At 37.2% G+C, this 27,597-nt stretch overlaps 1 protein-coding gene across 2 annotated transcripts in view; it reads left to right on the forward strand.

Moving 5' to 3' along the window:
* AP-1-2beta (adaptor protein complex 1/2, beta subunit) overlaps positions 1 to 26,535 on the forward strand; it is a 96,728-nt gene extending 70,193 nt beyond the window's left edge. The window contains exons 15-20 of one of the 2 annotated variants that reach the window (XM_068385810.1): positions 13,998 to 14,121; positions 17,532 to 17,748; positions 17,889 to 18,060; positions 21,533 to 21,550; positions 24,649 to 24,803; positions 25,996 to 26,535. In XM_068385810.1, coding sequence (XP_068241911.1) covers positions 13,998 to 14,121; positions 17,532 to 17,748; positions 17,889 to 18,060; positions 21,533 to 21,550; positions 24,649 to 24,803; positions 25,996 to 26,070 — 761 coding nt within the window. In that variant the 3' untranslated portion in view covers positions 26,071 to 26,535. The remainder of the gene's footprint in view (positions 1 to 13,997; positions 14,122 to 17,531; positions 17,749 to 17,888; positions 18,061 to 21,532; positions 21,551 to 24,648; positions 24,804 to 25,995) is intronic. The other variant, XM_068385811.1, reaches the window with a different exon arrangement.
* Positions 26,536 to 27,597: the final 1,062 nt, after the last annotated feature.

A 27,597-nucleotide genomic window follows, 5' to 3' on the forward strand; every position in this document is an offset into this window, starting at 1 on the left:
ATCGCATGTAAATTGTATTTTCATACAACATGAAGTTTTTCAGGATCAGTGCAGACAGTAATAGGTTTTGGTGTATTTATTTTCATTATTCAATTCAAAAAGGTTATCTCATGTTATATTTCAGTTCAGTTGGTAGGTTGGTATTTTCTAAGAAAGGAGTAACTCACAGATGACATTTATATTTTCTATGCCACTGAATATTTGCAAGAAAACCTAGTTCCAATTATCTTTTTATGCATTCTTGAAACATAACACCTGACACATTATTTAGCAATCTATTTGATATTGTTCTGTAAATTGTCTTAAAAAAATTTTATGAAGCCCTCGTATAAAATGTGATAGTCCTTGTTGATGTAAAAATGAAGACTAATTTCTTTGACTTTTTATTGACTCGTGTTTTTCTTTCTTCCATGTAATGCTAAGGTGAAACAGGTACTAACACTTTGGCGACAAATTTTTGTTGCCATATGACACAAAGATTGATTATTTACTCCACTATTTACAGTTGAAGTTATAAATACAGTACAGTTTTAACCCATTTCTTAAGGAATATCTAACAAAGATGGCAAAGATGGTGATATGATGTTCTTTTACTCAATTTTGGGGCCTTCTGTCTTATGTCAATCTGTGTCCATGACCTGATTGAATAGGACAAAAAGCCCATTTTATCAAATTGCTGCTCAAAGTTGAAAGATTAGCTTTGTCCCGTTTAGTGACTTAAAAATTCAGTGTGTCTTGTTTTTCTATCAAATCATGTGTATTTTCTAATGAAACCATTTGTCTCCTGAGTAATTTGGGATTTCAGGAGTCAATACGGATAGCAATAGGGTGCATTAATTTTCAATATTAAACTTACCCGATAATCATGTAGCTGTCAACTCCGTTGCCCGACAGAATTCTACGGAAGGGATACGCCAGCGATCGCTATACAAGAGGGGGGTGTACTCACAAGCGCCACCTGTGGCCAGGTACTGCAGTACTTCTTGTTGACACCACTTCAATTTTTCCTCTGTCGTGCTTCCGGCAAGACGTTCATGGATATGCTTATAATTTTGGAGTCTTGTTCACGGTTTTTGGTGAAGTATTGCTCTAAGATTTCAGCTTTCGGTATTCAGGAAGTTTTATTATTAGCTTAGCTAACTTTTGGAATTAATTTGATTAATTATGGTGACGAAGAGAGTATGAACTCTCTTTCACCTTTAAATGGCCGACCCTTCCCTTAGACGGAAGTGTTGGTGTCTAAGAGAGTATAGACTCTCTTTCTTAATTTTGCTTAACAAAAGTTATAGATTTATTTTATATCTCTCCGCCTTTTATAGGCCTCTTCGATTAACTTCCTTTTATTATAAACTTATTAAAATTAATTTTTATATTTGTTTATATTCGACCTTTCCTAATAGTAGGCGGTCTTTTCTTGGTACCGAAGTTAATTAACATTGAGCCCGTCATTTCGGTTTTACCTGTTAACATATTATGCTATTTTAATGTTTTTGAAAGAATTTCTTTGATAGTCTCGTACTGTTTTCAAAGTTGAACTAACGTTTTGTTTTGTCTCTGCAGTTGTTGACGTTCAGAACGTTCAACTTGCGCTCTATCGTTACGATAGAGAGAGAATTTTCACGGTGTCACGTTGCAGTAAGAGTAACCGTGTCTAGCGTTTTGTTCATTCTTTCTTAACTTAATGGTTTTAATTCTAATAAAGGAACTTTTCATTTTGGGAAATATTTCAGTTTTTTCCTTTAACAATAATATGTTTTAACGATATATATGATTGGGCTCTTCTCTCAGGTTCTAAGTCAAGAGAGAGAGAGAGAGAGAGAGATAGAGACGGAGGGAGAAAGAGGAGGATAAACGTTTCGTTCAAGCGAGTAACGTTGTTATCGTTTTTTGCTCTTCTCCCTAGTCTCTTTAGGGGAAGAAGGTAAACGTTTCTAGAGTTTTTTCTTGTTCTCAAGCTTTATGCGGTGAGAGATTTTAAACGTAGTTTATTTGATCTAGTGTTTAGTCTCTTTCCAGCCACTGAATTATTTATCTTTCATTAGTTTTTTCTGTTACATTGTAATTCTGTTTTTGCAATTACTAACTTTTAAGGAAGGATAGAATTGCGTGTTTCAGGTACAAACCACTTAAAGTTTCGAGTTCAGTGAAATAAGTGCAAACAGAAAATCAAAAGTGATAAGTGATTAGCGCAAAGTGTGTCAGTGTTGTGCGTGAGGGTACTTCTGTGCGTGCCAGTCGTCCTCCCAGTCCGGGACCTCTTGCAAGCTCCCAAGCCCAGGGGAGAAGCAATGTCGAAGGGCAAAAGGGTTCGGCAGGCCTTGATCGGCGCACAGAAGTATCCTCGGTGGTTGCGGGCGTGTCTTACAGAGACCGTCACTCCCACCCGCAGACGATTGAGCCCTTATTTTGCTCGTCTGCAGAAGAAATTTCGGGGAGAAAACGCTGGTCTCAGGTCTCAAGACCTCTTAAACGTAAAGTCCAGACCTATGCCAGACGTACGAAGTTAGAGTTCAACAACCCGGATGCAGTCATTGGGTTAGCTCTGACTCTCCTTAGTCATCAGGTGACTGCACACCTCCTAAGAGAGGTAAGGCGATGTCTTCTATTAAGGCTTTGCCTCAACAGACCTTATCGTCTGTTGATCCCAAGACGACTTTGCTGCAGTCCATGCAGTCGCAGCTTGCGGTCTTAATGTGTGAGTTTCAGGCTGAGAAGGTTACACCTCCTCCTGCGAACGCTCCGCCTCTCCGCAGTCCAGTCTGCCAGGCGTACGAAGTTGAGGTTCCTCAGGCTACCTTACCGCGTTCTGAGTTGCCAGTTACCAGCGGTGTGCAGCAACCTCCGCCTCCTCCTGCGAGAGCTCCGCCTCACCGCAGTCCAGTCTGCCAGGCGTACGAAGTTGAGGTTCCTCAGGCTACCTTACCGCGTTCTGAGTTGCCAGTTACCAGCGTTGTGCAGCAACCTTAACCTTCCTTAAGGCAACCTCAGCAATGGGAGCAGGAGTCTTATGCCTTACTTCCTCCGCTTCCGCTTGCGGTTCCACCAGCGAGGCAACAATCTCTTGAGGTACGACAACTTCTTCCATCAGTGAGGCAGCCACCTCAGCACTCGCTGCAGCTACCTCAACTCTCGCAGCTCACACCTCAGGAACCTTAACTCGTTCCTCAGGAACCTGCTACTGCGCATCCGCAACCCTTACAGCAAGCGCAACTCTTGAGGCAGCAACCTCATGCTATGAGTCAGCCACCTCAACGCATGCATCTGCCTTTTTTTTTTTTCCTCAACTTGAGCTTCTTCCCATTCAACTTGGGAATAACAAATGACAATAATAACACCTCATTACTTTCATAACTTGCATTTGTAATCATATACATGTATGCCTACACAAACATTATGATAATGGAGGTTATTTGTATTACTTATATAAAAATATATATGTATTCCTTGCAATATATTTTTAACAAATCGCAAAATATGGCAAAAAATATCTTCTAAACAAAAATGAATCATGAGTTATGAATGTAAGGTAATATTATGTTGATATTAAACCCCATGCAAGCATGCATGAAGTAATGCAGTGTTGCCAACAGGGCGAGTTTCCCTTTCCTGAGGTGAAGTAGATTATAGTACATTTAGTGTAGCTTAATTCTACGATTATCATGCCGGCTATCAAATTCATCAACAAAACAGTCTAAATCAATTCCCTCGGCACGTGCACTTTCAATGGACGGTAATGTGATATTACTCACTCTAGCACTGGTCATGGAATTTCTAAGAAATGTTACACGCCATGCAACACGCTCTGCTTACCTTACAGCATGCTCTACATACAGCATGCTCTGCATACAGCATGCTCTGCATACCTTACCGCATGCTTCTCAGTCACACATCTTTGGTTGTTGCCAACTCACTAGACTGTCAAGCAGTTTCATAACGTTGCCTTCTAGTCTGCTGCTTTTGCACCAGTGAAACCCTCACTGAGAGAACTTAGCTTTCTCGGATATGGTCCCTGTAGATGAGAAAGTGCTTTTCTCCCTCCTTCTGATATTCCCTTGAGGACTCTGTCATTTGGAGAGGAGCCTTTAGCTGCGTAGCCTCCTATGGACTTTTATTTAAGCATAACATGCTCCCAGGGAAGGTAATGGTTCCACTTCAGTCGCTAACCCCGTCTGTTACCACACCTGCTCCCATAGACCTTGAGCTGTGTTGCAAGACATGCAGTCCAAGCTTAGTCCTTGTTAGAGGATTTTTTTGTTTACGGAGTCAGTGTGTCACTGGGAAGACGTTCAACGACCCGCAGAAGTGACTTGTTGTGACGCAGTGCGGCAACCTCAGCAACCCGATAAGGAGTTGTCTGTACGACCCAGACAGTCTAGACAGCTTCGGGTTGTCACTGTACTTCCTCGCTTCCCCATGGTTGACAGTTCACAGACTGTGCAGCAGTACCATGATCTTGTGTCCGGCTCCGTCAGACGACTGGCTTTTAAGAGCTCCCACAAGTCGTCGCTGTCTGGAGATTCTCAGATGGACTATAGATCTGACCAAGGAACTGGGCCTCCTGGTCAATTTTGAGGAGTCTCAGCTCGTCCCATCTCAGACCATTGTCTCCCTGGGTATGGATCTTCAGAGTCGAGCTTTTCGGGCTTTTCCGTCGGCCCCAAGGATCTTCCAAGCCCTAGAATGCATCCAGAGCATGCTGAGAAGGAACCGATGCTCAGTCAGGTAGTGGATGAGTCTAACAGGGACACTTTCATCGCTGGCCCTGTTCATCGTGTTAGGGAGACTCCACCTCCCCCCCTTCAGTATCATCTAGCTGCTCACTGGATAAAGGACATGACGCTAGAGACGGTCTCAGTTCCTGTTTCCGAAGAGAGGAGGTCTTCTCTCGCGTGGTGTAAGAACAGCTTTCTTCTCAAGGAAGTCTATCTTTGGCTGTTCAGAAACCCGACCGCCTTCTCCTCTCGGACGCATCAGACACGGGCTGGGGTGCGACTTTGGACGGACAGGAATGCTCGGGAACATGGAATCAGAAACAAAGGACACTTCACATCAATTGCAAGGAGTTGTTGGCAGTTCTTCTGGCCTTGATAAACTTCAAGTCCCTCCAGCTTAACAAAGTGGTGGAGGTGGACTCTGACAACACCACAGCCCTGGCTTACATCTTCAAGCAGGGAGGGACTCTTTCGTGAAGTTGTTCTAGATCGCAAGGGACTTCCTCATCTGGTCTAAAGATCGAAAGCTCACGCTGGTAACGAGGTTCATTCAGGGCGGTATGAATGTCATGGCAGATCACCTCAGCCGGAAGGGTCAGGTCATCCCCACAGAGTGGACCCTTCACAAGAATGTTTGCAGCAGACTTTGGGCCCTGTGGGGTCAGCCAACCATAGATCTGTTCGCTACCTCGATAACCTAGAGACTCCTGTTGTATTGTTCTCCGATTCCAGACCCAGCAGCAGTTCACGTTGATGCTTTTCTGCTGGATTGGTTCCATCTCGACCTGTATGCATTCCCGCCGTTCAAGATTGTCAACAGGGTACTTCAGAAGTTCTCCTCTCGCAAAGGGACACGGCTGACGTTGGTTGGCTCCGCTCTGGCCCGCGAGAGAATGGTTCTTAGAGGTACTGCAATGGCTGGTTGACATTCCCAGGACTCTTCCTCTAGGAGTGAACCTTCTACGTCTACCTCACGTAAAGAAGGTACACCCAAACCTCCACGCTCTTCGTCTGACTGCCTTCAGACTTTCGAAAGACTCTCAAGAGCTAGGGGCTTTTCGAAGGAGGCAGCCAGAGCGATTGCCAAAGCAAGGAGAACATCCACTCTCAGAATCTATCAGTCTCAAGGGGAAGTCTTCCGTAGCTGGTACAAGACCAATGCAGTTTCCTCAACCAGTACCACTGTAACCCAGATTGCTGACTTCCTGTTATATCTAAGGAAAGTAAGATCCCTTTCAGCTCCTACGATCAAGGGTTACAGAAGTATGTTGGCAGCGGTTTTCCGCCACAGAGGCTTGGATCTTTCCACCAACAAAGATCTACAGGACCTCCCTAGGTCTTTTGAGACCTCAAAGGAACGTCGGTTGTCCACTCCAGGCTGGAATCTAGACGTGGTCCTAAGGTTCCTTATGTCATCAAGATTTGAACCTCTCCAATCAGCCTCTTTTTAGGACCTCACATTAAAAACTCTTTTCCTCGTGTGCTTGACAACAGCTAAAAGAGTAAGTGAGATCCACACCTTCAGCAGGATCATTGTTTTCACATCTGAAACGGCTACATGTTCCTTGCAGCTCGGTTTTTGCTAAACGAGCTTCCTTCACGTCCTTGGCCTAAGTCGTTCGAGATCCCAAGCCTGTCCAACTTGGTGGGGAATGAACTGGAGAGAGTACTTTGCCCAGTTAGAGCTATTAGGTACTATCTAAAAAGGTCTTAACCTTTACGAGGACAATCAGAAGCCTTATGGTGTGCTATCAAGAAACCTTCTTTTCCAAGTTCTAAGAACTCAGTTTCTTACTATTCAGGCTTCTGATTAGAGAAGCACATTCTCATCTGAAGGAAGAAGACCTTGCTTTGCTGAAGGTAAGGACACATGAAGTGGGAGCTGTGGCTACTTCAGTGGCCTTCAAACAGAGCCATTCTCTGCAGAGTGTTATGGATGCAACCTATTGGAGAAGCAAGTCAGTGTTCGCATCATTCTATCTCAAAGATGTCCAGTCTCTTTACGAGTACTGCTACACCCTGGGACCATTCGTAGCAACGAATGCAGTAGTAGGCGAGGGCTCAGCCACTACATTCCCATAATCCCATAACCTTTTAACCTTTCTCTTGAATACTTTTTATGGGTTGTACGGTCGGCTAAGAAGCCTTCCACACCCTTGTTGATTTGGCGGGTGGTCAATTCTTTCTTGAGAAGCGCCGAGGTTAAAGGTTGTGATGAGGTCCTTTAGTATGGGTTGCAGCCCTTGATACTTCAGCACCTTAGAGTTGTTCAGCCTCCTAAGAGGAACGCTGCGCCCAGTAAGGAAGACGAACTTATTTAAGGCAGAGTAATGGCTCAAGTCGACTTCCTTACCAGGTACTTGTAATTTCATTGTTATTTTGAATAACTGATAATATGAAATACGGGATACTTAGCTTCTTGATATACATGTACACTGGTTTTCACCCACCTCCCTGGGTGTGAATCAGCTACATGATTATCGGGTAAGTTTAATATTGAAAAATGTTATTTTCATTAGTAAAATAAATTTTTGAATATACTTACCCGATAATCATGATTTAATTGACCCACCCTTCCTCCCCATAGAACCAGTGGACCGAGGAAAAATTGAAGTGGTGTCAACAAGAAGTACTGCAGTACCTGGCCACAGGTGGCGCTTGTGAGTACACCCCCCTCTTGTATAGCGATCGCTGGCGTATCCCTTCCGTAGAATTCTGTCGGGCAACGGAGTTGACAGCTACATGATTATCGGGTAAGTATATTCAAAAATTTACTTTACTAATGAAAATAACATTTTTCATTATTGTGTCCATTAGAATTATCTCTTATTTTATTTCAGTTGCATGGTTGATATTTTATACTAACTATGTTGGTACCACAGTTGTTATTTGTTTTATGCAATTGAATATGTTACAAGAATATACAGTTCATTTTTTATTTCTTTCAGTGCATTCTTTTGCTTTCTTGAAGTATATCACACTAAACACATTATTTGAGTCTATATGATATTATTCAGTAAATTGCATAAAAGAACATTTCATGATGCCCACTGATATAATCTGATAGCCCTTATATGTAATTCAAACTTTTATCTATTGGGGATGAAGAATTTAAACTATATAAATTTAATTTAATTTGTCATTGTATTGATTCCTGTTTTTTTTTTTCTTCCATGTAATGCTAAGGTGAAACAGGTACTACTAACACTTACTAAGAGTGATAAGCATGCTCATAAAGACTGTTCATATGAATCTTGTTGATAACTCGTATACTGTACTTTTGTAGGATTGTAACAAAATAGGGCATTTTAGATTGAAAGCAGTCGTTGTTTTTATTAGATTGTATATAGTAGTGTACAGTAAAAGGAAAATATTTTGTGGATGTGTCAAATTTAAGAAAATTATTATTGAATTATTTAAGGTACTTTTAAATTCTTAACACATTTAAATTTGGAATTAGTTTTATTTTATTTAGTTTTTTCTGTAGAGTTTCCCTCAATGTAGTTTGCCAAGAGTCTGTGCAGTAATTTTACCAATTTCTAGAAACCATTTTGAGTACGCTTTTATCCTTGTTTATAAAAAGAATTTCTTATTAAGCTCGAAACCTATTATTCAATGGGGTGTATGTAGGGAAGTTGTTTGCAATAACTAGATCCAATTTGAAACCTATAATAGATTACTAATAGAATACTGTATATTGTAAGTAGGTAATTGGTTGTTTCACCACCGGGTTATATAAAGATAGTTTAACTAGATCACCGTGCCAGATATCATGGAACCCTTATAACTGATGAATAGAGAAAAACATTGAGACTACTGGAAAATTCTTTTGGTTTTTAAGAACCTTTTAAGATTCAGGGCATGTATTTGAAGGTTGAATTACCTTCTATGATAGTCATACTGTATATTTAAAGTAACTATCTAAAACTAGGAGATGGGAGTGACCTACACATATTCAGTAAATACTTTTACAGTACTTAACAAGGTCATTGTCACACGACCAAACAACCCATTTTTAGTACATTTATTAAATCAAGTTAAAATCATGATTATATATTTTTAATTAAATTGTTAAGATGAAGACTGACATTCTAGTCTTAGGGGTTACATTAACTCGGATCTATACATCAAGGGTCACTTTTTAAGAATTATATTTAGGATTTTGTAGTATACAGTATGTCATTCTTGCAAAATTATATTACAGTAGTATTTCACTCACTACACTATTGGGTAGACTAGTTCATTTTTGCAGAGAGCTAATTTTGTAAAAAGGGGTATTTTTCATTTGTTTTGCTCTGCAATAAATTGATACATAGTACAGTTACTGTTTATAGTGTACTGTATTGCATGGGTTGCAGTGAATTTGCTTGTTTATAGAATCAAATCTTGGCTTTTCCCACTATTAGGTATTTAAAGTTGGAATATTATTTTTGCCAGCTTTATTCCAGCTAATTTTATTTACATTATGGTTTCAGAAGTATATTGGTATAATTAGTTTATGTAGAGGCAAAATAAAGTATATTTATAAATTTTCCTTCTAGGTCTCTCAAAACTTTGTCAAAAATTAACTTTATTTATTGTATTTGAATGAGAGGCTTATAGTTTCTGATTACTGTATGTCATAGGGGATGTTTTAATATGCCGGGTATCTCTTTGGTTTAAGATACTATATGTGCATGAAATATTTGAACATTAGTATACAGTATGTGACATCTATTTTTATATGTACTCTTCTTGATGGAAGTTTACGATTTAATTCTTTGGTTGTTTTGTATTGTTTTTAAGAGAAAAACCGGCAAGTCTCCAATCTGTGTCTAGGCATTTGATAGACATCAATCTAATGTAGAGGTCTCTTTCTTCTGTTTACATTGTAATGACTTCAACATTACTACTTTTGTATGTCAACTTTGTTTTCTTCAATCTTCAACTTCTTTCAAGCTATTCATTTACTGATAAATAGCTATAGTTTCTACTTAATTGAGTAGAAGCATTAGCAAATCAAAGGCATGATATTGCACGTTAGTGGATTTTCTCTCTTTTTGAAAACTGTTCAATGATAACTATCCCCAAAAGTCAGAGGTTTTTATCCACCTGTCTAAATGAAATTACAGTATTAGCTGCATCACTGTCTTTCTTGATATATTCATCATTTCTATCTTAAAACTATCAAGTTGTTTTTTATCTATATAATTGTCAATAGCATCTTTTCTCAGCTGCCTTAACCCTCATAACTACTACTTGTTTCTACATGCATACAAACTTTTCGTTCTTAAAAACAGAGGATATGTCTTGAACAGTTCTGAAATGCCTATTGAATCATTAACAAGATAGTTGGTTCATGACAGATGGCACAATGGTGAAGTCCTGCCCACCCACTTATCACAGAATACTGTAGCCACTTTTTTTCTTTGGCTGCAACAAGTACAAATATACTTTTGCACTCCTCTCGACTGTTGGGCATTTTCTTAGTTTACAGTAGTTTGTGATGAGGGTTTTTTTATTTCATTTTTGAGAGCATTTACATTGTAAGCAGAAGCCCACAGAAAGGTAAGCATGTGGTGAAGTAAAGTTTGTTCATATTAGGATGCAAACCTTCAAAACCCTCTGTGTTGTGTACCTTAGTGATGGGGTGACTATAAGTGTTGTTCTCCCTCTTTTGATCAGGTAGATGGTGAACTAGGAGGGAAATTTCTAACAGTTCATAGTAGTTTCTCTGCCTTGAGAAGGAATTACTCTATTTTAACTGAGCGTTGCTTCTGCTTGTATGCCCAATAGTGAAAATTATTCTTCAGGTGGGCTCCACTGGCAGCGACAGTGTTCCCTGGATGGTGATCCCTGTGTTGTAGTGTCAGTGAGTGTTCCTAGTTCTCCCCTTGTTACAAACCCACCAATGAGAGTGGTTTTTGTTGCAGAGGAGGAAGCTCGTGTAGCTTCCACCTCAGAATGACCTCATTCATTATTGGTCTTCCAGACCATGACTTCTCTGTGATAGCAAGCAAGAATGGTTGGCAAGGGGAAGGAGACCTCACTCTTTTTTCTTCTTCCTCTATTCCCTTTGACGGAGATTTCTTCCTCAAAAAGAAGACGATGAAGTAAAGAGTAATGTGGGAAGGCCTTTCGTTAGAAGTTTCTTTGGACTTATACTGATTGCTTTCCTCTTTTGGGAATGACTCTATTCACCCACCAACTGAATGTCAGCTCTGTATTCAGGCTAGGCAAGGGTGGTTATTGTGTCCACTTTTCTCATTCTTATTGCAATATAGATGTTTGTTCCTTACCTTTGTGTTTTCTCGGTTCTGTATGGAACTTGCCTGGTGAGTGGTACCTTTGATGTCTGTTGATAGTTGTGGGCTTAAAGTGACAGCCACTGTCATTTCATCAGTGGCAGATGAAGAGTCTTAACCAGACCAGTCTCCAGAATCACAAGTAGGCCGATAGGGGTATTTTTCACATTACCTCCTCATGTCAATACTGAGCTCCCATATCGACTGATATCTTCGGGGTCGGTTAGCAATTGTAAGTTTGATGTGACAGCCACTGCTGTTTCATCAGTTGTAGGTGAACAGTCCTAACAGGACCAATTTCCAGCACCATACTAGGCCAATAGTAGTATTGTTCATGTTACCATCTCGTGCAGATATAGAGCTTTGTGGGTTGGCTGGTACCTTTGAGGTAGATAGCAATCATGAGCCTGATGTAGTAGCACCACTATTTCATCATTAGTAGGTGAAAGGTCCTATCTTGGACCGATCTCCATCACTGTACAGTGGACCGATGGGATTATTGTTTGCGCTGTTCCACATGCCATTACGGAGCGTATCCACCATAACTCACGCCGACAGGTATCTGTGGGTCAGTCAACAGTCGTAAACTTTGTGTAGCAGCTACCACTGTCATACTTCAAGCTGCTGTTGGTTTTTCTCACTGACCAATACCCTTGGAGTCAGTCAGCAAGGTGAAACTAGTGCAACAGTGACTGTTGTTTCCATTGGTATCAGGTAATCGATCCTTCTGGACTGAACACTAACTCCCAGGCAGTTGAGGGTAAAGATGCATTGTGGTCTGAACCTATCATCCTCTTCCCCATCTTATTCTGACAAGAAGTTGAAAAAGTACAAGAAGGCCTAACGCAAGAGTTCGAGTGATCTCTCCTGTCTTTTGAAAATAAAAAGATGGTTCTCCCCTGGTACCTGATCCCTTGCAGACTGGAACAACTGGCTGTAGGTTCAGTACAGCTGTACCGGTTCAAGGTATCATTTGTGTACTGGGCTGATCACCCGTGCTGTAATTTGATTGGCCCCTTGAGGGCCTGTGGCCGGTCACATGAGGACATAAGCTCATAGGGCTGTGACCAATCGCGTGAGGGCAACAGCCTTTGGAACTTTTGCTCCATACTAAATGCTTGGTCCCCATATGGGACCAAGAAGGATGACTTTTCCAGGGAAGAAAGGAACATTCCAGTTTGGTTCTGTGGGACTTCTCCCCATCAAGGAGTAAGTCTCCCTATTTTAAATGACAAAAGGTTTGTGTACACATAGGAACAAATAAAGAATTTTAAAAGTAATTTGTATTTTTCTAAGCTTTGCAAACTTGTCCTGTAAATAAAATATCCTGCATCAACCACCCTCTCAGTCTTAGGGAAAGGACAAAGTGGCTATTCTGTGACAGGCTGGTGAGCAGGGCTTCCCGCCCCTCACTGTACTTGTCATTAACCAACTTCCATATAAAAGATTCTATGGCCATTCTGTCTTTGCTGAAGACTTATCCCTTATCTCAAAGTGCTCAGTTTTGTATAGTTTAGAAAAATGCAAATTACTTTTTGAATTTGTCGTTTATGGTTTATGATTGCTGTTTTGTCACATTTTCAATAAGTTACCTATTGCCTTTATGCTCACTTTTCAGTAGTTTTTTATACTTTCAGTATGAAAATATTTTCACATCAGTGTTCTGTTAATCATCTATGTATTATCATTGGTACTCGGATATTGAATCTGTCTTCGCCTGCATAAACATTGGAAAATTTTTTAAAATTTTATAGAGTTTTGAAGGTATTTATTGGGTTATCTCTTTGGAGCAGACCCCTGATTTAGTTTTACCCAAAATGACCCATCACAGATAAATAATCTTTAAATGAGTGAAAAGGATCTTGAGTTACACATTTCAAGTTGTTAATTAACAGTTGCTCATGTCAAAAATGTTTTGCTGTTCTGCTTGGGAGAGTCCCAGAAATTCTTCTCTGAAATGAAGATGAAATACTTGATATTTTGAATTTGTGTTGGAAATCTAAGTTCTCTTGTCCCATGTAATGAGCTCTGGGTCATATTTCTTTTCATTAAGGGTCCGGTACAGATTTATTATAGTGGAAATTTCCCACGTAGCTGTTGACAGTAGCTCTAACTGAATGACATGATGGATTTGACATTTTATGTAGAAGGGTTGCTGTTTCATGTAAACAGTAATCAGTTTTACTATGCAACATTGTTTGTTGGATAAATCAAGGTCAAATTTTAGGTTCTGTCATTATGTTACTCTGATGTATTGGAAGTAGAATATTTTATTTCAAACCTTAGGAAGTAGCTAGATTTTTTAGCTTGAAATAAAACAAATATTAAAAAATGAATTAAGGACAGGAAATTATTGAACTTAACATCCAAGGCTAAATTAGTGGTCATGAGATTGATTCTATGTACAGATTGTGTCACATTTATAATTGCCAAGGGAATTCATCTCCATGTAGGTTATATCGTTTGGAGTAGTCTTTCATACATTCTTTTGATTGCTGGATAATCTTTTGAATTAAAAGTGTTTTATTTCAAGCGTTGCAAATGATTTAATTTCTAGTGATAGAAGTGAACTGATGTGAAGCTGAACTTCTTATGTTTTTCTTCCATTCCATCGTTTCACTCAAATGTATTTTATTTCTATCCACTTTCTTTTAGGTGGTACAAAAACTATTTCATTCGAGATTGATCTTTTATGTGACCACCAAGTTGAGAAAAGACTATGAGTTTAATTTTTCATTGTTTTCAACTGATGATAAAACAATACCCCAGTAATGTTTTACTTTTTTATATTACTACATGGTATTTGCTTGGACCATGCTAAGTGAAAATGTTTTCAGTCTACACATGCATTTTTTTGTTTGAATGCAAACAAATTGGTTTCTGTGTGTTTTATTTTAGTGTTAATTGTTAAATTTTAGATAGTGTTTTTTATTGACTATAGATGGATATTTTGACAAAAACTAAGATTACTGTACTAAATCTTTTAATTATTTCTGTATAGGCTTGTTGGGCGACATATTTGGTTTGCCAGCAGCTGCACCATCAACTTACTCTGTTCCAAAGCAAATTTGGTTACCTGCAAACAGAGGGAAGGGCTTAGAGGTAGCTGGCACATTTGCTCGCAGGTTTGTATAATTTTTTTTTTTTTTTTTTTTTTTTTTTTTTTTTTTTTTTTTTTAACATAACTCCTTTCTCCTATTAAATCAAGACCATATTCCCAAACTAAAAAACTTAGCTTGCTTAAAGGCCATACATGGCAGAGGCAAGGGTCAGTAACAATACCCATGAGACTGACCATATTACATATGATCAGTGCCCAGACTCCCTCTCCACCCATGCTAGGACTAGAGAGGGCCAGGCAATGGCTGCTGATGACTTGGCAGGTAGACCTATAAGCTCCCTCAAACCCAGCAAGAAACTATCGAGCTTGAGCGGGTCTTGAAACCCAGTCCAGCAGATTGCCAGGCAGGGACATTTCCCATAGGCCAATTTTCTCGCTTGCAAAAAAATTATTATACTGTACAGATAGTTTGTCTTAGTTTCTTTCACTTTTCAAGAATGATAAAGTAGTTAAGACATGAGAGACGCTTGTATAAAAAAAATTTATTTTAGCAAACCTTATGTGTACAGTATATAGTTTTAATGTGTTTTTTCATTTTCCTCTTTTTTTTTTCTTTTTTTTATTTCCCATGCAATATAGCATATAGTTTATTCTTTATTCCTGAATTTCTTTTACTGCTCTGGGATGCAAAACCTGCTGGAGTGTGTGGGTTTATCGCATCCTGCTCTTTCAGCTATAGTTGCAGCTTCACTAGTAATAATATTGAACTCGTGCCTCTGTACAGTCTTCTGTACAACTTTCACAGAACAACTTTTATTCTTCTTTCATTATCTACTTTATTGCTGTTCTGTTATCAGTTGCAAGTACTATTTGCAAATGCTTTTATTAGTAAACCAGATCATTATCAAATACTTTTATTAAGAGGCCTTTTGCTTTCTATGATATTCATACTAGTGTTCATTCCTTCGTCTTCTCGCATTTATTTATCTTCTTAATCCTGTTCACAGTAACATTTTCATTGTTCTCATCTTACAAAGAAATTGAGACTTTTATAAGCTTTTTAGGGTTGCAGTAGCCTCTATAAAACACCTTTTGACTAGTCAGTTGTTTGGGAGTTTGAGTCCAACTCAAGCCCGATGTTTTTCACTAATGTCTGTAACCTCACCGTCCTTGTGAGCTAAGGATGGGGGTTGGTGGGAGTCCATACATCTACTTGCTAAGTTATCAGTAGCCATTGCCTGGCCCTCTCTGGTAATGGGTGGGGAGGTGCTTGGGTGCTAATCATACGTATGTATACTGTAATTGATCTCTGGGACAGTGTCCTTTCTCTTGTTATTGCCACTTATAAGCAACCTTTTAAACCTTTCTACCTTTTCACCATCTTAGGCTGTGTCTTTTCACCAAAATAAATAAACACATGATCCTATACACAACTCTTTGGTTCCCAAATCTGCGTTTATATCTCGTCTTTATGCAGTTTGTCTCATCACTTTAATCCATATTGTTAGAATTTTTTATAGGAATGCTGTAAAGTATAGTATTTTAAGATCAATACTGTACATTATTTTCAGATTTTTCCTAGTTATAAATACTGGAAGTTTGTGAGATGTTTTATGTTGTTTGATGGTATAAAATATGCCCTACATATTATCATCTTGGACAGTATTCTCTCTTACCTCGTCTTTCGGAGAGGATACATCTGTAGTGGCAAAGTCGGCTATTTGTTTAACCAGAGGTCAAATCATAATGCTTCCCGAAATCAGACCAAGGCAACCAATTTTACACACCAAAATTCAGAAGCAAAGAAGGAAGTACCTTTAGCTTTACTGGGGGAGATTGAATTAACTCGCAAAAAAGTTCCTCGCTATCCTATTGAACATAAAACTTCTGAGGTGGAGGCATGACCCTGCAAGATTATCAGCACAAACTTATCTTCTGATCTAGAGATAATTGAGTTTACCATGTCCATTATATAGCCATCTTACATGTTTCAGTCATGGGAATCTAAGCAACTGTTGCATCTCCAGAGGATGCCCAAAGGTCAACAAGACTGGACTATTTAATGGTGCTGTAGCAGCTGCGCCGAGACCATTGCTCAAAAAATCATTTCAATAACTTCTGCAAAGGACTCCCTCTAGCTCAGATAATAAAAGTTCTAAAGGAAACTATTTTATCATATCTTGTTAGGATGGTTGTACTTGTCGAGGAGGAGAGAACACCAGCTTACCAGTACCCAGGCTCAGAACTGAGAATGGACTGGGGTATGTAGTCACAAGAACTCAACCAGGAGATACAGTATACCACTAAAGATCTAAACCCTTGTGTATGTCCCACGTATCTCCCGTAGTTTAACAGAGGTTAAACTTAGGAATGTTCATGTGCAATTTTGCATGTATCAAGCAGGAGTATTGAATACTGTAAACTCTTAGGATGAACTGTCTAAGTACTTGTAAATCCCACTTTTCTATGCACTAACTCCAGGGTCTGTGCCAATGCATGTTCCATGGTGAGCATGATGGGAACAAGGAGCATGAGAAAGTTCTGTCTCAGGAAGTGAAAGGAGAAGGGGTGTCATGAGCGGCTCATCCACTATCAAGTCGACCATACTTACTGGTAAATGCGCAAATTCAACTATGGAGAGTTGAAACTCATGCATAGATGGACTGGAATTCTTGTAAGAGGGATACTTGTACAGTGTCTTTTTAGGAGCATGTTAAGAAAAGGACCAATGAGAGGTATCTAAGGAAGATGACGACAATAAAGAGGAGGAGGGAGAAGAAAGCTGCTTCTGCTTTATCATATTCCTTGCTTATATCTTCTAACATCTCAGCAAAGGCATTTAGAAAGATGGTTGAGGCAAGATGATCACAAAGCCCTTGTGGCTTCCCCAACAGGACCAGAAGCTTTAGGACATTTAGAGCAGCAGCCACAGATACAAATGTTTTTGTGGCCTCCTGAGCCATAGTTGAATGGTACAAGAATACAAAAGACCATGGATCTTGTAGAATTTTCAAGGAAAACAATAACGATAAAATGTACAATATGCAAAATTTAAAGATCACCCACATATTAAAACTCAATTTGTAAGTTCAAACTACACACACTTGAAGTCAAAGTCATGTATATGATGTCTCAGTAACCTGGTTGAGGCTTAGCAAATTATAGTATGCAATGTTGATTATCGAAACCAATTAATATAATTAAAATTTTATATTTTTTTGCATAAATTTTTGCATACTACTTTAACCTGAGTATGTTAATACATGATTGGTTTTTTAACACCTGAAATAAACTTCAGTTAGTTTAGATTATACAGGTCTCGGAAAATACTGTATGTGAATCTCCTCAGTCTGCAAATCTGGACCGAGTCTTCTTTAATGCAGCCTATAATAATGAAATTAAACTGTGAAATAGAGTTTGCTTTTATAGTTTAATGTTTTGTGAGAATTTAAAACTGTGTTGTTTATTTTGCAGGAATGGAATAATCACAATGGAAGTGACTTTCAATAACAAAGCTATGCAGCCCATGTCTGGATTTGCCATTCAGTTGAACAAAAACAGCTTTGGCATTTCATTGGCAGCACCTCTAAATGTCCCAGCCCCATTAGCTCCAAATCAGTCAATTGATGTTAGTTTGACGCTGGGAGTGAATGGTCCAGTACAGCGTATGGACCCATTAACTAACATTCAAGTAAGAAATTAGGTTTTTAGAGGAGTTTTAAGATGATGTTCATTGTCATGATGTTTTGTTTTTCTGGGTATGTTGAAGACCAAGTACTATAGATTTGTTTTAATTATCTTGATAATTTTGTATGAGTCATTTCATTTCAGGTTGCTGTTAAGAACAACATAGATGTCTTCTACTTTGCTACTGTCATGCCAATGCATATTTTCTTCGCTGATGATGGAGCAATGGATAAACGTGTGTTCTTATCCACATGGAAAGACATTCCTAGTCAGAATGAAGTCCAGTACAACATTGAGAATGTTAATTTGAATGCAGGTATGCTTTTAAAAAAGATATTTATACCCTGCATGCATGTTTCTAGAAAATTAAACGCACTTAGTATTTCATTAATTTCTTTTAAATATTTGTTTCAACTCATTTCATACATTTGATTTTTTGTGATGTTTTATTTTCATTTTATTGGTTAGTTATTCTGCTTAACAAGACTTATTTGCCAACTTGCAATGCACTGTACTGTCATGCTGAATTGACTTCAGTGACTGTGAAAGCACTAAAACTTTTCTGAGATAAGAAATGGAGTTTTTATAGTTTTTACTCCCAAGTAACTCTTATAAATCTGTAGAGATGTATGGTTGACCTCTTATAAACTTCAGGTCACTTAAGAAATGCAAGAGTTGTTGTGTCCCATGTTGCTTTGTTGTGGTTCTGAAGCTTATATATCTTTGATTATTTACTATGGCTCTTGAGACACCTTGCTATTACTGTTCTAGTTTCTTGAGGTTCTTGCATATTAGAGATTCGAGTGTGAAGTACGGAAGTCTTATTGTATGGTACGCTTTGACTTATTGTATGATTACGTGTTTGCATATAGTTTTAATGCATTATAGATACTTATTGTGAATAGAAAATTAAGGCTTAACCCCAAGCATGTGATAGACCCACCTCCTGTTATATGGAAAATAAAAACTAAAAGAAAATTTTAAGACTTGGCAATAAAGCTATAGAAAAAGTGACCGTAAAAGGCAATCTAAGTTAAAGTTTCTACTTGTTTGGTTGCATCACATACAGTGAGCCTTTCTTGAGTCAGTGTTAATACTGCTATAGGTCATTTTAGTTTCATTGCAACTGCATTGCTTTATGCCTTGTAATTTTCAACCATTCCCTGAGGTCTCTAACAACCGGGCTGCTTTATGTTTGTCTTGCTTCACTCCTCATTTAAGAACAAATTCTTGAGGCTATCTAGGAATAGAACTCAGTTGTCGAAGCTTCACTGTGCTGTAATTATAGCAATACTGTATTATTCTGCCTGTGTCAGGGCATTAATGAATTTTAAAAGACTGGTTTAACTTCTCCCTCTGCCCCTCTTATGTTTAACAGTCCTCGGCTATACAGTATTGTAGCTGGTCTGTCACAATCTAGGGAAGTTGTACAACAAAATAGCATGGCTAAATTTGGGTGTGTTCAATTAATGAGACTTTTATTTCCCTTTAAACAAGAATCGTTGGTTAAGCACTATGATTTTGGGGTCTACCTACAATTATATTGCTAACTTAGGAAATGATCTGATGTCACATTCTGGGAAACATAGTTCCTCTTTATTACCTACACTAAGGCTATTGTACTTCAAAGCCAAACTAACACCGGGCCCTGTCTACTTATCATTGCACATAAAGTTACAGGCATTATCTATACCCTGCTTATGTGTGTGACCATGAATTTGGCACTTTTGGATAGCCAGAACACTTCAAAGGTAAATTTTCAGAGGTGTGAGTTTCCACATAGAAGACTAAAGATTTGTATTTTCATAGAAACAAATGGCAAATTAAACATCGATTAGTTAATATTAATTAAACGCATGGTTTTTATTTTTGAGATAGGATATCTAACAAGTTACATAGTTTCATTGTGTTCTCCATTGCAAATGGTAATGTAGGAAGTCAATACATGTTTTATCAATCAGTCAACCCCACAGATGGAATTTGTCATCTATTCTTGAAAGATAAAAACTTTTATCTTAGTAAACTCACTCTATGTATGGTACTACATGGGAACACGACCAGAAGAGTTCTATTCAACATGTCTTGTTGACTCCTGTAACCTCCTTGAGGCTGACGGAACCCTGTACCAGTTTGTATTTGGAGTAGCTTTGCTTCAGGAAATGGAACTTGGTGTTCCCTGAATGGGACAAGACCATTTTGGGAAGATAGAAATACCATTGCAAGTAATCCCCTAGAAAACAGTTCTTTACCAGCTCTTGTTAAAAGAGACAAAGGGAGTCACATTTACTGACAGCAGATAGTCAGAAATAGGATGTTCTGTTGCACAACTCGCTGCATCGTATCAGACCAGACCATATATAGTAACCCCCACCATACGAACCAAATGCATTCAAAAGTCGAAAAAAGTTAGCCGTTCCAATACAGTATCATTAGGGATAGACATCTCGTAAGCCACCTGCAACTCCGACCCCCCCCCCCCCTTTGTTTTTTATCACCTGATCCTATTATTACTTACAAACTGGGCTATGAATATAACAAGAATTCTTGTTTTTTGATATTACAGCAATTAAATTAATATTCTATAATCTATTCATCGATTTTTTTTTTAGATTTAGCTGGAAATTAGATTTAAAGGAAAATATTAATCCTAATTAAAAAAAAAATGATAATCTTTTACCTGGTAAGATAGAACAGCTGGCATAAGGTGGCTAACTTTGATTAATGAGGCAGGTTGAGTTACTGGTGGAGTTTTCCTCTTGTTTTTAGGAATAAGTTGAAGCATCGGCACAGAACTCCTATCGTTCTCTTTTATATGTCTCTTTTCTCTTAATCCTAACATTATTAGATTTACTCTTATCAAAGGCACTCACAATGTCCCCAGTCTTTCTTCTAGCTGTTATTTGTATTTTCATCTCATTTGTGTCACCACTACTTTTGTGTATAGTATCAGACATCTTGATTGGCACTAGTTTATGATTTTACGATTTCGAAAAAATTAATAAACGCTTAGCGTTGGATGCTTACTGAATGCAACCACGTATTGAGAGATGAGACACACGAGCGAGACTAATATCAACAGACGTAGGATAACGTTCAGCGTGCCTCCAAACGCCCATATGGTTTGCTAACATACCGTTTAGCCGTGCAATTTAAATTCAGGCGTAATTTTGAATTTATCAAAATTTATTTATGAATTGTCTAATTATTTTCTCATAAGTTCACATTGGTGTAAGTTTGTAAGTTCGACATTCGCATAGTGTAGGGTTACTTTGCTGTATGTCTGAACTGCTTGACAGAATAGAGTGAGGAAGAAGTTGAAATTGCTTGTTTTAAAATATCAAAATTTAGAAGGAAATTTAGAGCATGAGTATATACTCTACTGGAAATACAACATACTTGACTTGCTATGGCCAGCGCATGCAGTAGCAGTCATTTTCTTTGTCTGTGGTTTTCATATTTGAAGAAATATGTGGATATTTTGTTACGTCAGTGTTTCATAGCAGAAAACTGCAGCTTTGGTTTGTGACACTGTGAAGTGTGAAGTGCAATTGTCTTAAATTAAATTGACAAATATGTCTTTAGAATTATCATTCATAGTTAGTGTGCACAGTTTTGACATAAATGTAGGGTAGTTTGTAAAGCATAGCAATTGAAATTTTTATGAAGTATGAAATACATAGCTAATGTCAAAGAATGTGAAATTTCATGAGATATTTGCTGGACGTATATTGTAAATTAATGTCTTTTTTTTCAAATACATTCTTATCATATCTGTATCTTGTCCACAGATGGCATATCAGTTACGGGTAAATATAGTTCCTTTCAGTTTCTGTTGCATAACCATGATCATACCCTCATTGAAGTGTCCAGTCTGTTTTAGTCAGCCATGTAAATCCTTTTGTTTACCAACAGATATTTAAAGTTTTGATTTCCTAGCATGGTTTACTAGTGGAAAGTAAGTTACTAGCTAGATTTCAGGAACAATATTTACCCTTATGTTGACCTGCATTGACTTTTTAACTCATGGTCCATGGGCAACACTTTGAGACAGTTCCTTTGATTTATTAAACGGTGGCATTTACGGTAATTTTTTTAATTAATGTATTGAATTCAATGCCTTTTGCAGCCAGAGAGAGCATTTGCCATGGTTTTGTTACCTTTCTTACTCGTTCAGTATCATCTAGTATATTATTATTATTATTATTATTATTACTTGCTAAGCTACAACCCAAATTGGAAAAGCAGGATGCTATAAGCCCAGGGGCTCTAACAAGGAAAAAAGCTCAATGGGGAAAGGAAACAAAGAAAATTAAAATATTTTAAGAAGAGCAACGAGTTTAAAATATTTATGTCAGCATGAATGCAAACTGTTAATAACTAATGATAAGGTTGCAAAGGAAACAAACATCAACAAATACTAGCGATACATAGTAATAATGGAAGGAAGATTATTATTTTTTTACTGATTTATTTTTAGATTTTGATATATTACAGTAAATAAAAGTAATGAGGTGTCTGGTAAAACTTATCATCTTGATTTGTATCCATGATAATGCAAGCAGTTGTCAATTCAGAAATATTTATTTAAATACTGTACTTAGCATTATTACTTTATTGGAAAAGTCTTCTAGACAATAACAAGATGTGTTCCAAGACGGGGTTATTGAGTTGAAACGTTCTTAATTCCAACATAATTAGCTGAGGCATCTAGTTTATGACCCCTGTCCCGTCCACACTATTATTACTATTATTGGAAAAGCTCAATGCTATAAGCACAAGGACTCCAACATTGAAAAATACCCCAGTGAAGAAAAATTAAATAAACTAAATGAGAATTAATGAATGATTAATATAAAGTATTTTAAAATCAGTAACAGCATTAAAATAGATCTGTCATATATAAACTATGAAGAGAGACTTATTGTATGTCAGCCTGTTCAACTTGAAAACATTAACAGCAAGTTTGAACATCTGAAGATTCACCACTTCAACTGCCTGATGAGGAAACCTCATTCCACAATCTGGTCATGGCTGCGATAAAACTTCTGGAATACTGTGTAGTATTGAGCCTTATGATGGAGAAGGCATGGCTGTTAGAATTAACTACATGCCTATTACTAAGCTCAGGATGGTACAGTCGGGAAAGATGTGAATGCAAAGGATGGTCAGAATTATGAAAAATTTTATGCATCATACATAAAGAACTAATTGAATGAAAGTACCAGAGATCATTATGTAGACCAGAAATAAATCGTTTAATAGACCTTAGATTTCTGTCTAATAAATTAAGATGAAATTCAGCAGCAATACAGTATTCGAAACAAGACAAAATGAGAGAATTAAAACTTCTTCAGAATTGATTGTTCATCGAAAATCTTTAAGACTTTCAATAAGCCAATTTTTTTAACTATTGGAGAAGAAACAGACCAAATTGGCTTCTCATAAGTAGATTTGCAATCAGGAATCACACCTGAAATTTTAATGCTGTCGTATAGAGTTTAATCAACATTATCAATGTTTCTCTAAAGTAAATTTGCTATCGAGAATCACGCCTAAAATTTTAAAGTTGTCATATAGAGTTTAATATACATCAATGCAGAGATCTGGATGTTGAGGAGCCACTGCTTGCACCATACAGTACTACGATAAAATTTTGACGGCTCAACTTGATTTGCACCAGGCACCCATTTTAGCTAGATCCCTATTAAAGAATTGAGGTAAAGAGAGTAGCATCATCTGCATATGCAATACATTTGTTTTCTAGGCCAAAGCACGTATTGTATTGTGTATATAGTATGAAAAGAATTCGAGAATTCCTATGACTATTTACTCATATAGGCTTTAAAAACCAAGTTGAACTATTTGTATTTTATTTTGCATTTATATGATTATTTTTTATTTATTACACCCCTGGATTCCTATCTTTGAAAGTTCTCAAGTTTATGTATATTATCTAGGAGACTAACTACTATAAGGACACAATTCTGTTGAAGGATCTATGATAGAATTTTATGAGTTGGGTCACATGAAGGCCTATAAAGGGAGATACTGAAAGAAAAAGGTTAGCAATGGGGATAAAGCAATGATCAAATTTAAGTCTTATGTCAGCGTAGTAAGCATAAGGATAAATTAATTGATAAATTAATTTATTGTAGTCTTAATACATATTATGTTTATACATAAAGTATATCCATCAATTATTTCGGAATAGCAGTCACCATCTTATGACTGCAATTAGAGAATATTAATACAATATGTTTTCTTCAGAAAGCTTATTAAGCAAACATTAAGATTTATTAATCGTGGTTGCGTATATGAGTAAGGAGAAAGATGTCCCTTTTAGGTAATGACAGTTAAGTAGGCACTTATAAGGAACAGAATTCTTCTCGAATTACTTCTTGTATTATGTTAGATCTTCTTTAAACTTATCTCCCTTATTCCTATTTTAGTATGCTGTTGTAGCATTTCAGAAATGATGATGTTAATGGTAAATTTTCTGACAAAGTTTTTTGTGTCTTTTGATACTGTATTGTATTTTTTCATTTTAAAATTGATAGTGGAGGTGAGTGATGTTTGTCTTCTTATAGAATGATTTATGGTGCAGGAAAATTTTGTAAAGTATTAAATTTTTTATTCTCGTATAATGATGTAAGAATATATGAATTACTTGACCATTATATGGCATACCCGCAGTGGTATTTAAATGAGTAGATTTATTATCATGAGGTATTACTGCATGAATGAGGCATAAACATGTTCCTCTCATTTTTATTACTGGTATTGTTAAACAATCTGAAGTACCCATGAAGAACATATTAATTCTAAGTAATGCACAGTACTGTAGTTTATGTCTCGCTTACATTGGCTTATACTTATATGTGTATGTTTGATTTTTATTTTACAGATGCAATATCCAACAAGTTACAAAGTTCCAATGTGTTCACTATTGCAAAGCGTAATGTGGAAGGTCAGGACATGCTCTATCAGTCCATCAAACTTACAAATGGAATTTGGGTTCTTACAGAACTTAAAGTTCAACCTGGCAATTCTACTTTTGTGGTAAGTAAGGGGAATTAATTCTGCATTTGTGGCTCATTGGATGTTTTTCTACTGTGTATGCAGTAGGGTATTCTATGGCCAAAGATGGCTAATTTGGAGGTACAGTACTACACTTGTATTTGAGTTCCACCTCCAGTGTTGTATAATGCATAGGTTCTCTGCCATATTTCTCCTATCCATGTCTCTTGCTTTCTCACAGATCATCCCAGCCAATTCCAAACTCTTTTTCATAGATCTTATGCACATTCTTCTAGAACTTTGAGGTGCTCATGTAACTAGTGTCTTATAATCTTTTCAAGCTGTAATTGAAGGACATGTCCCAACCATTGTTACCTATCAGTTATCAGTTTTCTGGAGATTAAAACTGGTCTGTAATGAAGTACAGTAGTCATTAGTACCCAATTCAGCAAGCATGCACAAGCCTTATTTGCATTCAATCTTTCTGAAAATTTGGTTTCAAGAGATCTTTAATTTTTCATAACTGCCAAGGTACCTAAATGTGTCCCTTGCTGTTGATAGGTGGGCTTCTCAGTGTTATACTATGTACTCCAACATGTCCCCTTCTAACAATATCTGACATAACAAATTTAACTTTCAGACCAACACCACTTGCCATGATTTGCTTCAGCCTGTACACTAATGCTTGCAAATGTTTTGTACTTCTAAACTTGGCTCATTTAGTTTGCCTTCTCTTTTATTGATGTGCTAAATTTGTTGACATCAGAATCTGCCTTCACTTGTCACATTTTTATCCGATCCCAGAATTGTTCATGACTGTTAAAAATGTTAGTGTATTTAAATAGCTAAGATGACTCAGACCTTGTATGCAGAGAATGGAGGTTGACTACATTTAAAGCATATTTATATAAATATAGAAACCTCAACAAACAGCAGATATCTACTTTGAGAAGTCAGTAATTTAAGGATTTTTTTTTTTTCAAAATGTTCATCTTTTACTGTTTATCCAACAACTTTATAGAATTCTTATAAGAATACAAAATGGATTTTACTGGATAGAATTCTTCAGAATTACACTTCACTGAATAGAATTTGTATTAGAACTGAAGACAAACCTTTTAGTTTGACCCCATGAGAGTTGGAGTACTTAACACTATGGTCTGGTTAAACTGCATAATAATAGGAATAATGGTAGGAAAAATGTTCTGAATTAATTTCCCATTTTTCTTTACAGTTGTCGCTTAAATCCAGAGCTACCGATGTTGCAGCCGGCATTTTTGAAGCATTTGATGGAATCCTCCACTCCTAATTTGTCGAGGCTTCAAAGAGTGAATTTATGCCAGAGTTCCATCTCTGATCTGTATATTGTGGCAAATCTCATCTTGTTTGTTGTATGTCACTGTTATGTGCTTTTTGGGCGAAGACAAGATGTAAAAATTTACAATAGTAATTTAATAACAGTGAATACTTGCATTGCATATAAATTTCTGTACCAGTTCTTTTAAGATTTACTGTAATGTATATTACGTTAGGGTGTGTTCATATGTTAGTAGAGTATACCCAAGACCACATTACTATGTAGATGTAATGGATTCCAGTGGTTAATTGTTAATGTTTTATCCTAATGTGAATACTCTTTATATTTTTATTTACTATTTGGTTATTCGTGTTCATAGAGATAACATTTATGGTTTGCACGTACTGCATAGATTGCAGAAAGGCAGTAAATTGAATGTACAGTAAACATGTAATATGAATAAATATATATAGAAAATGGCTTTTAATTTGGTCATGCATAAATCTCTTCAGATTTCTGGAGGATTTCCAGATATGTTTCCAACACCACAATATGTATTTGCTAAATTCTTTTCTGAATCGATGCGCCTTCACAAACTACAGCAATTACTTCATAGTGAACATCCAGTGGCTGTCGGTCAAATTTATTTATATAATTACCATCTGCAGTGTGTGTTATGGCGTACACAAACTTCATTACAGAATCCTGCAGGTCAAACCTGTATTGGTTTCTCACTTTTTTTTGGTTAACCTTGGGCTTTTGTCCTAAGCAACCTCATCCTTCACACTCCAGAATTTGAGAGAGAAAAGTTTTATAATCATAATCATTATTATTATTATTGTTATTATTATTATTATTACGACGAAGCTTCATCTCTGGTGAGTAACGCGGGAGGGTGGGCTGTGGCACCCCTAGCAGTACCAGCCGAACTCGGTTGAGTCCCATGTCAGGCTGGGAGGAACGTAGAGAGGAGAGTTCCCCTTTTCTTTTTCATTTGTTTGATGTCGGCTACCCCCAAAATTGGGGGAAGTGCCTTGGTATATGTATGCATGTATGTATTATTACTTGCTAAGCTACAACCCTAGTTGGAAAAGTAGGATGCTACAGGGCCAGGGGTTTCAATGGAAAATAGCCCAGTGAGGAAAGGAAACAAGTAGATAAAACTTTGTTCAGAGAGTCATTGTTATGGTACTTGGTAATTCCTATTAATGTATAGAAATACCTTGAAACTATGTTCTTATTGCTCTTATATATTTAAGTTTTTAACAATATTTTACTGAACTGTTTTTAATGTCAGCTTTAATAAAAGTACTTTTACTTACACACAAATGGTTGTAAAGGATTCTATTTTCTAATCTTATTGCAATATTCTCATAATACTGAAGAGCTCTTGAACTTGTAGGGGGTATGATATTATAAAGTATACATTTTAATCTAAACAACATTTACAGTTACTGGATTGCCACTTTACAAGAAAAGCATATCCCACTCATGAGGAAAACTAGAACATGTATCCTTTCATTACAGAAACGTAATATG

Source organism: Palaemon carinicauda, chromosome 13 (assembly GCF_036898095.1).
Source record: "Palaemon carinicauda isolate YSFRI2023 chromosome 13, ASM3689809v2, whole genome shotgun sequence".
In the NCBI taxonomy this organism is placed as follows: Eukaryota; Metazoa; Arthropoda; class Malacostraca; order Decapoda; family Palaemonidae; genus Palaemon; species Palaemon carinicauda.